The 15,882-nt window shown below is 40.5% G+C and overlaps 1 protein-coding gene across 1 annotated transcript in view; it reads left to right on the top strand.

Moving 5' to 3' along the window:
* Positions 1–2,260, top strand: part of ube2f.S (ubiquitin conjugating enzyme E2F (putative) S homeolog) — a 98,465-nt gene extending 96,205 nt beyond the window's left edge. The window contains 1 exon segment of the mRNA NM_001091552.1: positions 1,690–2,260. Coding sequence (NP_001085021.1) covers positions 1,690–1,740 — 51 coding nt within the window. The 3' untranslated portion in view covers positions 1,741–2,260.
* Positions 2,261–15,882: the final 13,622 nt, after the last annotated feature.

Here is a 15,882-nt window from a genome sequence, read left to right as displayed (position 1 = left end):
TATTTTTAGGCACTCGCCTGCCTTCCCCCTTTCATGACATCAGAAATGGGTGGACCAGGCACGAGTCATAGAGGGAACTTGCCAGGTCAGGTTGTGAGTGGGTGGGTTTAGGGTTGGATAGTGGGTTGCCATTTTTTCAACCTGCACATCACACAAATAATTTTCTTCTTTATTGTCAAGCAATAGGGAGCACAGCACCATAACAACCCCAGAAACATCCCAGTGTGGTTTAACCTAGAAATCTGAGCCTTAAAAAACCAAGAGTAAATCTACATGGCAAGAACATTTTAGGAGTTCAAGAGAAGAGCATTGACCTGCCTCTGTTATATCTGTCATGAAGGCAATCCCACACACGGTCCAATAAGTCAACTTGGTCTGGAGGAGTTGTCAACTAACATTGGACCATGTTACACCTCCAGCAGCTGAATTTTTTTTATTACATTGGTTATTTTAGTTTATTGCTAATGTTCTACATTTTATATGCAAGTACAATTGTATAGAGGTTAAGGACTTTTCCATGAATCTTTCTTGGTCACATTCAGTAATGGTACAGTAAGATCACATTGACATATTTGCAGAAGGAATGGCATATTATTTATCCAGCAACATTTCTGTTTTTGCTTGGAGAACTTGTGGTACATTTAGGCAAATAAAGTACGTCTCAGGTTATCTTTAGCTCTTGTAGTCTATATCTCCCATTTAGAGGTGCAATTGGGTTTAAAATAAGTTTGTGTGCCATTAAAATCCTCTTTGGGACCTGACTTTAACTGTGGACATTTACATGATAAAATGTATATATGTGTATGTATGTTGTGCGCATGTTGTGGAAGCAGATTTTCATGCTGCCAGTCTAAGTTGGTGCCATGTGAGCTGAGACACACAGAGAAGTGCTACAAACAGAACTTGGTGGCCATTGCTTCCTTTGTCTCCTGTTATAGTTTCTCATAATTCCTTTTTTTCTGAGACTAAAACTGATGAGAATTGAATTAACTGATATTTTATAAATTAATACAGATACTCATTAAGGGATAATATCCATCTGGAATACCTGCATGTTTATAATATCTACCTTCCCACCTCAGAGCCTCAGAAATAAGGGGGTTCCATTAGGGTTTCTTTAGCACCTGCATTTGAAATCCTTCTCCCAGATAAGAGCTGTTCTGTAGGAGTTCCATTAGGGCTTTTATGGCTATAAGAACAACCTTCTTTCAAAAGTGCTGCCTTAGATTTCAAGACGTTCTAATCCACACCAAGCACCCAGAATAGCCCATACATCCATTTGCTTAAACTATTTCTAAAAAAAACAAGTGGTAACAATAACACTTTTATTCAGGAAAACACACCATTATTGTTGCGGCCTAAGGCTATTGTCACACTGTGGCTAAACAGTCCTGCACGTGTGCTAATTGGGCAGATCCAGTTATTTACTATAGGAAATGACAGGCAATAATTGGTCTTGTTCCCTGTAAATTTTCTATGTGCAAGTAGCCGTGAATAATCCTACACAAACCTGATTTAATATTGGCATAATGGCTACTGACAAGATGCTGTGAGTGCTGCCACTAATGACGTTGCATATTCCTGGTTGTACACACGTCACCATAAATGCAACCATAATCCATTAACAGACTTATTTGCTGATTTCTTGGGCATGTACTCAGACCTAATTCTTTTCTCCACATTTTATAGGATGAGTATCGGAATAAAGTTGAGGATTACATCAAGCGTTACGCCAGATGATGCCACTGACCTTGAATTCAAGCTCGGATCCCTATCATGGAGAGACAGCCCACCAGCCTCTGTAGAGTCTCCAGAGCTGGATAGGGGAGGAAACTGGAGATCTCCTGGACAAGTTCTGCGTCTTCCTCCCCCACCCCCCCAAAGACTGAAGCAAACACTTAATACCTCCAGCTCCTGCACTCTTTCCCCAGCTCACTGCCACCAGGACCTGAAAATCCAACTTTACCCGTACCCCTCTATTGGCTTCTGATGTGTGTGCGCTTTCTCAAGAGGGACATCATAGTTTTGTATTGTCTTTTAATCTGCAATAAGTTACAACTACAAAAAAATCTTTAAAAAAAAAATTAAAATTGCTTGAAATAAAATATGAGAATAAGAAAACTTTTCCAGCACTGCATAAATTGCAGGCGATACACTAAGCCTTCTCTGCCAGTGTTGCTAATACAAAGCTATTACATGTCAAGGAATAATACTTTGGCTAAATTTGAAAACCAAGAATTCCTATGTGGACATTCTCAAATTGAACCATACCAATAAATCAAAGCCTGACTGTTCCCCACTCCACATAGAACCAATTACAGTTTTTAGGGACTGAGCCACAGAGGGAGATGGGAGCTAGTCACCAAATTAACAGACAAACCTGACCTCACAGCAGATATGCCGCTAACTATTATACAACCTCTATTGTGGGGGTCATGTGCAATGCTCTCCAACATATGAAATTGTGCATATTGCGATATACGGTATGCCGACTGCTTTCAAATAAACCTGAAAAATATGTTTTAACCTTATAAAGCCACATGATCTCTTGGATATAATATCTTCACCCTGAAATGTACAATATGAGTAATATAAATGTATGAATATCATCTGTCTTTGCATTGGCATGAAACTGAGGCTTGTTATTTCTTCTAGAATCCGAGAGACTCTCAAAATCCACATTACACAGCTCTCAAAGCAAACCATTTGATGTCTATGGGGTACTTAACCTTCAGGCTCTTCTAACATTTGGTGCATTATACCAGGAATGTCGGGCTGATGTGGCTCCATGTGTTGTCATAAGGAAGTAAAGGATGCTGGGAGTTGTGTAGTGCATCTATAGAGTTCCCTGCAGTGTGAAACAGCTATATAAAGTATGGATTGCATTCATTTATTAAGATACTTTTAACTGTGCCAAATCTATGGAATAATGTGCCACTGACATTACTACTGCTCACTAATTCATATTGTATCAAAGGAACCTCCATTCAGCAACATACAAGGATTCTTTTGGACTTCAATATGTTTATGAAGAACAGAGCGCTACTTTATTTTCTGTACTGTCACTGGTTACCCTGGAAGAATGGCAGAGATTTAAATAAAAGCCATGCATTGTTCCCTGCGCTAAGAATAGTGTTGGCCTTGACATTTCTTCCTTCTTGTTCATGAGTCGGCACACTTAAATGTATGCTTTTCAGCAGAGTTTGCATGAAATCAGAGTCGCTATTCTAGAATTCCTCCTGGCGTTGAGTCTGTTTTGTGGTGAGTGGGACGGGATTTCATCACTTTCACTAAAAAAAGGCACAGTGTGGGCTGGAAGATATCTGCACCAGATGAATCTGATTTTGTCTCACTGCATTGGTGGTCAAATGCACTCATTCGGTAACCGGTAATCTATCAGTGTATGGGCAGCTTCAGAGACAATTCCTATGTCCCAGTAGGCACAGTGTATCACCACCCAGTGATTATAATCATTACTGGTCCCCTGGGCCAGTGCTCCTTTTTGCAGAAAACTGCACCTACCTACTTATGTAGAAGCACCAGTTCATGATCTTCTTCCTCTTCTTAGATTTTCTCTTCAGCCCCCGGGCTGGGTGCTCAAGTGAATAGCCAGCTTTTTGCTTTGAAGTTCAGCTTTTCACTCTACTGTGCATGTACACCCAGCACAGAACATAGAAGAAGATCCAGAAGATGTAGAACTCATGCAGTAGTACTCCAGGCCTGTAAACCTTACAGCAAACAGTAGCCTGGGCTGTCAACCAAGTCATTATAATCACTGCCCAATCAGTGTTTATCCCAAGAAAACTCTCCTTCCAAGAATGTGAATTGCATGTTGAACAGAGCTTTGTCTCGTGACTCATGCATTTAATATATATAAAACAAGCTCACATTATCATTTCATCACTCTCAACCACCCCAGCTCACTTTCATGTATTTGCTATGTAGTGCTTCTAGCTTTAGGGGCAGCAATGTTGCTGTCGTGTGCTGACAAATGAAACAGCTCTGTGATAGTTTCCCAAACACCGGTTGCTTGGCATTAGGATAGAGGAACGTCTTAATGTCACATTCACCTCGTAGGAAGAGCCGAGCACAGCTGCTGGAAGCGTCTGCTAAACTCATAAGTCATATGCTTAGTGCACTCACCGGCCAGACGTAATTAGGCTTCCCTGCTGCCCTTTTCATAAGGGGCTCTCTTCAGGGATATGAAACATTGTATGCAGGAGAGTATGTCTTATGAAACCGTTCTTTCAAACCCAGTGGACTGAGCCTCAAGGTCAGGTAATGTATGTTGTACAGAGAAAGCCTATTTGCTCCAGTGGAAGCCAAACTCACCATCAGGGAGTGAGAATTGGAGATGGACACTCATTTGCTGTCCTACAAATTATGGTCGGATCGCTGATCCACTTTTTTTCTGTTTCTATAACTTTGAACTAAAAGTGGCTAAATGCTGCTTCCTTCCTTTATTCTATTCTTTAGGCACTTTGGGTCAGTGCAGTGTAAACTGAAAAATGGGGGCTGAGGATTTGTTACGGAAAAACACATTTCAAACCGAAAAAAAATGACTTATAAATAAAGTAAGGAGTCACCATGCACATCACACAAACGTTCCTTTCATCTTTTCATCACGGTTCTACAATTAAGGGCTATTTTAAAATAATAAAGTGAGAAAAGTTATAAGGGATTCTGTATATTATATAGTGGATAATGTACATCCTACTGTCATTTATATAGTGAATAAAGTAACCCCTTTTGTAAATTATAAGGATATTATAAGTCACCGAGGAGTTCGGGCTAGTGTTTTTATACAGGTCATGGATCTCCAAGGCAACTTCTAATATCCTCATATTTTGCAACTGGGGGTACTTTATTTATTATAATACAGAAGTTTCAGTGAGTCATGTGACAGAAATGACATCAGAACTCACCGTTTATAAGGATATAATTGCAAGATATTCATGGCTTTTGTGTATTATAGGGATATTATTTAGGAGTTGTTTAACCATAAGAACACATGGCTGCAGGTCAATATCTTTCTGTGAAGAGCAAAACTTCTATTACCCTTGTAAAATCACTAGTGATGGGCGAATAGATTCGTCTGGCACAAATTCGCTGCGAATTCCCGCGTTTTGCCACCAGCGAATAAATTCGCAAATCTCCCAGGAAAATTTGCCGGCGTCAATTTCTGGTTTTCACAATTTTTTTGTGAAAACCTGCAAATTTCACGATTTTTGAGTGAAATCCTTCAAATTTCACAAGTTTTGAGTTAAATCCTTCAAATTTCACATTTTTTTAGTGAAAACTTTCAAATTGCACGATTTTTTAATGAAAGCCTTCAAATTTCACGTTTTTTGAGTGAAAACGACCGCATTTCAAGATTTTTTCAGGAATTTTCTAATTTTTCCCGAATTTTTCACCATTTCGCGAATTTTGCGGGAAATTCGAGAATTTTTCGGCAAAGCCAAACGGGACAAATTCGCCCATCACTAAAAATCACTTTACTGGGCATATTATCATTTATAATAGGGAAGTTACTTGTTCAACATGAGTGAAATGAATGGAGCTTGTGCTGAACATACTTTGCTTATTGTTTTAATCACAAAAAAATGTATGGTTTTTGTTATTTCTTGAGCTAAGCCTGGAAAACAGAAGCCAATGCATTTTTGGTCCTTGCGAGGTAGATTTAAAGTTTGTGTTTGTGCAAAACATTCAAGTAACAATTTCATGGTAATAAATGACCTATTTTTCATTTAAAGAGCTTTAAATTATACAATGCTATAGAATTAATTGAACATGACCCCTGTTAATGGCCCTGTGTGTGAACAAAGACCTTTGTATCCCACCCAGATCTGCTATGTCAGTGTATGTCCTACAGCCCAATTTCAGTTTAAGTAGCTGCCCCCATGGTTACACAGCAGCTTTTTTATAGCAATGCTAGCAGGGTTTCTAAAGTAAAGGCACACTCGTGCATGATGGCTCTGACATGTGCAGTATTTAGATCTCAGCTACTTATGGCAGCAATCTAATCACTGCTATTAGGCTGATAAGTGAATGGAGAGCACCATTCACCAACCACTTCTAGTGTTCGAAAGAAATCTAAAGTGAGCCCTTTATAGTTGCTATTAGATGCACTCAAACGGCGGAATGGCCCCAGTCACATGAGCACAGTAATGGTGAGTACAATGGACAGATGATAATGTCCCTACTGTTATATTCTTCAGTATTCTGCACTTCCTTTTTGTCTTGTTTATATTCTTTTCCATTATCACATTCAATTGTTTAAGAAGAGAGGAAAGCTACTGTTTATTGCCACTAGATTTGCCACAATAGTGCAAGCTATAACACTGTATTTATTCTATAGAATGCTTTACCATGTCTGAGTAAACCGCTCTAGAAGCTCTCTGTTTGTTTAGGATAGCAGCTGCCATATTAGCTTGGGGTGACATCACTTCCTGCCTGAGTCTCTCCCTGCTCAGTCATAGCTCTAGGCTCAGATTACAGCAGAGAAGGGAGGGGGATTGGGAGAGAGGAGCAAACTGAGCATGCTCACATCCGGGGCAAGAAGTCTGAAACAGAAGCCCATGTGTACACAATAGATATGCTGATGTGTCAGATACCTGCTAGAGGCAGCAGTGGAGAGAACTGGCAACTTAAATGTAAATTAAATTAACATGAAATGTTTCCATTCTTGGTCACTTACCTTATCATCTTGTCTTTCTTTTCCTATAGTGTTAGCTAGCAGATGTTTTCCACAGTCACATGCTCAGATTCGGGGAGATTTAGTCGCTTGGCAATAAATCGCCTCTCATTCGGGGCTCATTCTACATCGCCGGTGGGATGGCACTCGGAGCACTTTGCTTTCTGAAGTCGCCCGAAGTTTCCTCGTGAGGCAACTTCGGAAAACAAAGCGCACCGATTGCCATCCCGCCAGCAATTTACATTCTAGCGAGCGGGAGACAGTTCAGGGACATTAGTTGCCCCAAAGAAGAGATTTATCGCTGGGCAACTAAGTCTCCCTGAATCTGAATGTGTGTCTCTGCCCTTACAGTCCATGGAAGATTAATGTAAACTGGGGTACAGAGAAGGGAGATGTTTATGGGCAACTGTCCAGGTTCTACCCTGACATCCCTCTGTAAACTGATCAATGTTGCTCTATCAGTGTTAAGGGTAAAATGTTTCCAAGTATCCTTGGAGGAAACTCTAATGATCTGACAGCAATATAATCATGGGCAGAAATAACTCTGAGGCAACAAGCAGGGTTCTGTAACAACTGACTAACTAGGGAGTGTTGGACTGAGCTCCCACAGCAGTGACATGGGCTGCTGACGAAAGGTTCCACTCTCAGGGACAATGCATGAAATATTTTCCACTCCCCCTAGATGATTCCTTATTTGAGCATTGACTTATAACTGTCACTCTTTCTGCCGCTCTGGAGATGATTGAATACACTGGGCTTTAATAATCATTTGCCTAATAGTTAACACTGAACAGCACTACACGGTGTAGGCAAAGGTTGCTAGTTTTTATCATTTATGTTAAACTACTCTTCCACGTATTAATGTACATATATCTATATATTTATACATTTTAAAAAATACATTAAAAGTTACCTATAGGTCATGTTGATCATTTTTGACTGATAGTTCTGCTTTTATTAAAGGAAAACTATACCCCTCAAACAATGTAGGTCTCTATAAAAAGATATTGCATAAAACAGCTCATATGTAAAACCCTGCTTCATGTAAATAAACTATTTTCATAATAATATACTTTTCTAGTAGTATGTGCCATTGGGTAATCATAAATAGAAAACTGCCATTTTAAAAAATAAGGGCCGCCCCCTGGGATTGTAAGATTCACAGTGCACACATACAAACCATACATGAGCCAATTAACAGACAGAGTTGTGTCTTTTGCTTCCACACTTCTTCCTGTTACAGTTAGAGTTGTAGTATTTCTGGTCAGGTGATCTCTGAGGAAGCACAGACCATCACGAAATGGTGGCTCAAGGCAAGAGATGTAAAAGGGCAACATTTACTTAAGTATATATTCCAGTTTGGTAAGATTCTGTTGTATGTCACTTATTATGATGAAAACTATCTGTTGCTTAAATAATCATTTTGGGGGGTATAGTTTTCCTTTAAGTAGTTGTTATTTGAAGTTCCTAAACCTGACTGTTCTGCCAAAATCCTTAGCAGTTTTATATGGAATTATAACATGCCTGACAAAACAAAATGAACCCTATGCACCAACTGGGTAGACTGAGACTGACCATTCCTATACTCTGTGCTACTTATCTGGCTGGGCTTGTGGTAGCTCCTAATACCTTCATACCTAACGCAGCCCTCCAGACACCAGAAGTCATACACATTTTTCCCTAGCAGTCATAAGTTGATTATTGCAGACCCAAATAACACTAATACACATTGCCAAAAAGGCTTCCCTGGGTATGCTTCAAACTGTTGTGGTTCGCCTACTGATCCTATCTCCTAAGGTTACTCTGTGAATACTTTCTGATTTCATTAAATTTGGTGAACTGCTCAAATGTTATTTTGGCCCACTACTGGTATAAATGTTTTGCTTTAAAAATACTACTATAGTTTATAGGGATGCACCGAATCCACTATTTTGGATTCGGCCGATCCCCCGAATCCTTCGCAAATTAGGGGTGGGAAGGGGAAAACATGTTTTTACTTGTTTTGTGACAAAAAGTCATGCGATTTCCCTCCCTGACCCTAATTTGCATATGCAAATTAGGATTCGGTTTGGCCAGGCAGAAGGATTCGGCCGAATCCAAATCCTGCTAAAAAAGACCGAATCCTGGATTCGGTGCATCCCCAATAGTTTATATAAACAAGCTGCTGTGTATCCATGGGAGCAGTCATTCAAGCACAGGATACACAGTAGATAGATGCATTCTGCAGAATCCTATTGTATACTATTACAGAGCTTATCTGTTATCTACTGTTTATCCTGTGCCTTTTCTTATTTTTCTGCTTTTAATGGCTGCCCCCATGGCTACACAGCAGCTTGTTTATATAAACTATAGTAGTCTTTATGAAGCAAAACACAGCTTTTACCAGTGCAGGGCAACAATAGATTATATTTAAAATACTTTTAAATGCTTTTATTTCTTGGCATTACTGTTCCTTTAAGTACACTGATAACTATGTAATTGCTTCAGGAAAAAGTATACCACTGTGTAAAGATGTAACCCCTATTATAATGTGAAAAAGTAAGTTAAGAATGACCTAATGTCCATTTATTTACATTCTTTCTCTCCACTAGATAAAATATCTATGTATGAGGAGCCTCAGCATCTTGTTCTGGAAATAACGGGAGAACAGAAAGAGTCACCTTGCAGCACATTATCCGCTTGCATGGCACTGCTTTTTCATTCACAGTAATCACAGAGATAGACCCTGCAGGAAAGTATGATCAGGCTGCCCAGAGCCTCCACTTTTATCTTCTACAGATCATGTTTATGGCAGCAGAGCGAATGTGCTTGCGCCTCATGCCAAGATGCCTTCATGTGTATCTTAACAGGCCTCAGGGGGACAGAAAAAATGAGGATCATTCTCCCTGGCTTGTTCTTGAAATACTTTGTTTTTAGAATAATCTCGTGCTATCTTTTGTGTATGTTTGTGTAATATGCAAATCAAAAGAGTTTAATTAAGCATGTCACATTGATAATTAGTGAGGCGGCTGCATAAGAGCTCATGAAGTCACAGCTCAGCGTTCTGGGAGGGAATGCATTATGTGCAATTATATACGTATGTCAATAATACAAGGCCATTAAGTGGCAATTCTAGAAGGTAAAGTACTGTTTGCATCATATATTTCTAATACAGGATTAATGGAACCCATCTTTTTGCTTTTTGGAATCCAGGTTCATGACCCCTTGTATGAACGAATTTGGTTTCTTAGGAAGGCCTGTAACATTGTTATGGGTAAGAGTGTGGCTAAGGGTTGGCTGTGTGAAGCCTGGTTTAACTACAAAGCAATACAGGTAATTATTTGTAGAAAACCAGTTGAATATGCTGTTCCTATATGACAATACATAGCCAATAGCAGGAGGCAGCAGTTGCCAAATGCTGCATATGTAAATGGGATCCATCTGACTCTAACTGGTCTGGTAATGACATGTTTGGAACGCTGTTTAGACAATTTACATCCCAGTCTATGGAAGGCTGCTCCTGGTGCTTTGGGGCTGTGTTGTCAGGCTACTTTAAACACATTGCTTAAAGCAATCAGAGTAGCCTCTTGTGCCTTAGGAGGCAAAAAAATGTATGTTTAAAGGAGAACTAAACCCCTTTGCTAATAAAAACCCCTACCCCGTACCCTCCATAGTCCCCCCTCCCTGCTATCCCCTGCACAGATGTTAACACCTGTAAATGCCCCTAAGCCTGTAATTGCTCCTCGTTGCAGAGTCAGTGCAGTGGAGCTCACAGAGGCCGTCTTCAGCGCTTCAGCAATCTTAATTAAGTAAGCGCTGTATCAGCACATGTGCAGTTGGAGCAGTTTTCCGCTTCGTGATAACTGCACATGCGCCGAAATTGACAGAAATTACAGAAGCGCTCGAGAGCTCTGCTGCACTGACTCTGCAATGAGGGGTAATTACAGGATATGGGGCATTTACAGATGTTAACACCTGTGCGGGGGGAGCAGAGACTATGGAGGGTAGAAGTTTTTATAACCAAGGGGGTTTAGTTCTCCTTTAAACAAACAATGGCATCTGGTCCTGTCTATATAAAGCATGATGGCAGGAACACTGCTGATGCTTTTACTGAGCTTCCAAGCTGATTGCATCTCAGAAACTAACTAAAGCCAAAACCCAATCCTTGATTTAGCGCACCCCTAATTAACACTTACAGTAATTAAATGCATTTATGTGTTAGTAAAGATAACATTTTGCATAATCTTCTTTAGATTGTAAGCACTTTTGGACAGGGCCTACCTTTTGTATTGGTTACTGGTCGCTATGTATGTAATTCTGTATACACCTCAGTGCTCTCCAGACACCTCCTTGTGTTGAAGGGGAGTGTGAGGCTGCTAGAAGGTGATCCTGGCCAGTGGCTAGTATCCCTGGAGGGGAGAGTCAAAAGGGCTTGGTGAGAGGCCCAGAATTTCCATAGTGTGGAAGCCACGCTGAATGGTGAGAACCCAATAGTGGGGAAAGGATATGAATGGATGATGTTGAAACGCTATGAAACTGTGTTCCTGTGACTTTATGTTGAGAAGAGTCTGCCAAAATAATGAATTCATATTTACTGAAACTTACTTTTCCTGGCTAACAGATGAAATCATTTACAAAAGGGTATTTTCCCACCCACCCCCTCTCTGACTGGACAGAACATGCCATTTCATTCCAAACTAATTAGAAGGCTATATTCCCAACCCTCAGCACCCCTTCAGTCTCATAACCATATCCTTAAGGGAGGGAAAAACGATACACAACAAAATGATTGCTGCTTAACATATATATTTTATTTCACTCCTGCCTCAACTGCTTACAGGACAACTCATCCAAAAACTGCCTCAGATATTGAATTGACAGCCAAGTTGTAAAGTTGTAATGCTTAAAGGGATACTGTCATGGGAAAAAAATTTTTTTTCAAAATGAATCAGTTAATAGTGCTGCTCCAGCAGAATTCTGCACTGAAATCCATTTTTCAAAAGAGCAAACAGATTTTTTTATATTCAATTTTGAAATCTGACATGGGGCTAGACATTTTGTCAATTTCCCAGCTGCCCCATGTCATGTGACTTGTGCCTGCACTTCAGGAGAGAAATGCTTTCTGGCAGGCTGCTGTTTTTCCTTCTCAATGTAACTGAATGTGTCCCAGTGGGACATGGGTTTTTACTATTGAGTGTTGTTCTTAGATATACCAGGCAGCTGTTATCTTGTGTTAGGGAGCTGCTATCTGGTTACCTTCCCATTGTTCTTTTGTTTGGCTGCTGGGGGGGGGGAAGGGAGGGGGTGATATCAATCCAACTTGCAGTACAGCAGTAAAGAGTGATTGAAGTTTATCAGAGCACAAGTCACATGACATGGGGCAGCTGGGAAATTGACAATATGTCTAGCCCCATGTCAGATTTCAAAATTGAATATAAAAAATTCTGTTTGCTCTTTTGAGAAATGGATTTCAGTGCAGAATTGTGCTGGAGCAGCACTATTAACTGATTCATTTTGAAAAAAATTTTTTTCCCATGACAGTATCCCTTTAAGGAACGTGGAGGAAGAGCTCCAATGTTGCAGCTTTACATAAATCTTCTGGAGACACAACCCAAGATGAACTGTTAGTTCTGGTGGAGTGTGCCTCTAAAGGGGTGTAAAGGCAAAAAAATAAAATCTCATTTTTACTTTTTTTAATGAAAAAGAAACCTATCTCCAATATACTTTAATTAAAAAATGTGTACCGTTTTTATAAGAAACCTGACTGTATGCAGTAAAATTCCCCTATGGTTTTACTTGCTCTGACTGCCGAGGATAGGACATTTCAGACGGTCCCTAACTGCCCTGCAGGGAAACTGATCATACTTCTAAATGGCAGGAGCCCCCCACCTTACTTCCCAGCTTTGTTTGTTTCCCTGTAAAACAGTCAGTGACTGTGTAGAGATTTGTATCCACAGACCCAGTGCAGTCTCTATATTATGATTATTAATCAGTCTTGCTGTATCAGCTTCTATGGCACATATTATTTGACTTGTGCTGTTTGATAATTTATGACAAATCCCTAAGCTTAGCCTCCCAACAGACACCCAGACCACACTGAGCACGTGCGTAGTCTTGGTCTTGCAAAGATGTTTTACAAAGTTACAAAATGACAGCCCCCTCCGGCCAACTTTGAAAACATAAACATTTGTTCAATTAGGCATTTGGTACAGTAAGTTCATGTTTATGTTTAGTATACAAAATACAGCATTTGTAGCATTATTCTATTTTAGACTTTAGTTCCCCTTTAACTCCTCTGGACACTGCTTTCTTTTGACCATATAAGCTTTTTTTTTGCTGACACAATCCATCTGCTGATCGTAGTAACTGCAGCTGCCTGCCCTCTTTTATTCCCTGTCAGAATGACAAAAAAAGTGAAGCTCTTCTCCAACCTTCAGTCCTTTTTAAATAAACAGATACACACCTCACTAAATCTATTATATTTTTCGCTTGTTTGGTGCGATGGCACCAAACAAGCGGATCTCTCCCCGATATGCCCACCTTGAGGTGGGCAATATCGGGCTGATCCTATCGTGGGCCCTAGGACCCAACGATCGGATCCTAACGGTGGCTTTACGGGCGCTCGGATCGCGGGACCGCATCAACGAACAGATACGGCCGCGATCCGACTGGATTTTTAGTCCCATCCGATCGAGATCTGGCCGACTTTCAGCCAGATCTCGATTGCGGAAGCCCGTCGGGGGCCCCATACTCGGTCTGTCGGCAGCTTTTATCGGCCTGTGTATGGCCACCTTTAGGTACAGGAATAAAAGTATGGGAAAATAATCTCTGCGTTTAAATGAACCAAAAAGAAAACTGGAAGGAAAACATGGATTTGGTCTCAAGACTACTTTATCCTCATGAATGATAGTAAATATTACTTCTTAGTGGGCATCACAAATCATCAAGCAGAAAATAAAGGTTTTTCTGTCATAGATAAGGATGTAGCGAACTGCCGTTTATGTGTTCGCGAACGCCGTTCGCGAACACCGGCAAAAAATGCGAACAGTTCGCGAACTTCGAACACCCGCAAAATCGTTCGATTCGAACGATCGAAGGATTTTAATCGTTCGATCGAACGATTTTCATTCGAATCGAACGATCGAAGCCATTCTATCGAATGATTTCATTCAATCGAATGGCTTCGATCGTTCGATTCAAACGAAAATCCTTCGATTTTAGCGGTCGAAGGAATCGAATGGTCGAACGATTTTTGTTCGAATCGAACGCGAACTCATATTGGCGAACGTCGCGCGACGTTCGCGAACATTCGGCGGACGCGAACAGTCGAAGTTCGCACTAACTAGTTCGCCGGCGAACAGTTCGCTACATCCCTAGTCATAGAAGCTGAAGCTATCTGTGTCTATATTCTATGTGTACTGTTGTGAGTCTGTCCCTAAGCTCAGTAAGTGACAGCAGCACAGAGCATGTGCAGTGAATCGGCAGAAAAGAAGTTGGGGAGCTACTGGGGCATCTTTGGAGGCACAGATCTTGTTATTGCCTTGGGCTGGTACAGAAGCCCATATATAATGTGCAGCATTTCTTTAGTAGTTCCCCTTTTTAAAAACCCTTATTTCCAAATGTCACTGATTTGAGCTGCAAATGCCTTTACAACTAACTTGAACCCAGTGAACATGTTTGATAATGAATACTAAAGTTGCTTAGTTGCATTTTCTTTCTTAGGCCAAAAACTATTTGGGTGGAGGACCCTATTAACAACTCTGTATGCTGAACTCTGTCTGCAACTGAAGGAGCAATAGGAGAATAAATTCTTTTATAATCATAAACTAACCATCAGTCTATATCAATGCGGCCGGCTGATTCTCTTTTCCTTGGCAGGATAAAGCTGCCTTTCTGTGTAGTTTTCATGCCTTTTATATTATGCTTATATTATCTGGTGGGAATGGGTTGCAACTGTTTTACATTCCTCCCAGGCTCAAATTTCTCATACGTCTGTGTTTTACAAATTGAAATAGTAATGTTCCACAAGGTGTTTTGCAGGGCTCGGTCTCATCAGGGACAATCTCAGGGATAAAAATTAAGTGAAAAGTCCGGCAGCTGCTTCCCATTATGCTCTATAGGAATTGCACAAGCTGTGGCACTTGAGGGAGTATCATGAGAGCGGCAAAATAGAGCATTTGTACCCCAGCATTAGAGGGGCCCCTATAAGGAACACAGAGTTGCAAAATGAATTAAAGATCTATAATTTGCAACAGTTGTTAGGGGTTTTAGTACACAGTGGCGTAAGTATAGAGGAAGCAGACCCTGTAGTAGCTGGGGAACGGGAGGGGGGCATGGGGTCAGTTACAATAAGATTTGGGGAGAAATTCTTCTTACCCTCAAAGATACACCTGGAAACCCAGCGAGAGTAGGAAAAACTATTTCCTGAGCTTCTAACACTGGAGGGTTAGAGACTGACCATAGACTATTTGGCTGCATCATACATTTCTCAGTGTAAATGGGATCTATCATTTCTTAAGTCTCTTTTGAATTGAAATTCACATAGGTTGGTTAGTTATCAATCTCAACACGAGTGTCTCTGTGGCTGGTTTTCATTATTCACTTTTATCATCTCAGCTTTTTGGACTTTCCTTCTTCTGGGGATGATTGTTCTGGAACCTCTTAATGTCCTGATGGGTTTTACCAAAGTGTTCTGTCACCTTGAAGAATCCTCATTTTACAGGCTGTATTAGGATGAATTTAGTGCCGCTGCCAAAACACAGTAGCTGTTTAAATACTGCAATAAATTCCACTCCCTTGATTGATAGCACAGACAAGAGGCCTAGAAACAGCAGAACATTGTTTCCGCTGTGTTCCATGATTTTGATTTGTCTGCAAAGATATTCACCTTGTCTGTATAATTTAGTGTCTTTAGTTAATTTTTAGGTCCATTGCTTCCAGCCCAGTGGTATATGCATGTCTCATCCCTCTTCCAGTCAGTTGGGAGTAATAAATCTGGTAATGAGGGGAATGAGGAATTTGCACATTTACTTTCCTCTGATGCATTCCAGAAGTCTGCTAAGTCCCACATGGTATTGCCTACTGTCATTATTAAAAGATGCTGTTCAAGGTATTGAGGCTTAATGCAATGATTGTACCAACTCTGAATGAACATGTTGCTACAAAAATGTGCACTTTGTGGCCAAAGTTAATTGGATTAAGGGGCACTG

Source organism: Xenopus laevis, chromosome 9_10S, assembly GCF_017654675.1.
Source record: "Xenopus laevis strain J_2021 chromosome 9_10S, Xenopus_laevis_v10.1, whole genome shotgun sequence".
Lineage (NCBI taxonomy): Eukaryota > Metazoa > Chordata > Amphibia > Anura > Pipidae > Xenopus > Xenopus laevis.
This window is presented reverse-complemented; position numbering and strand designations above follow the sequence as displayed.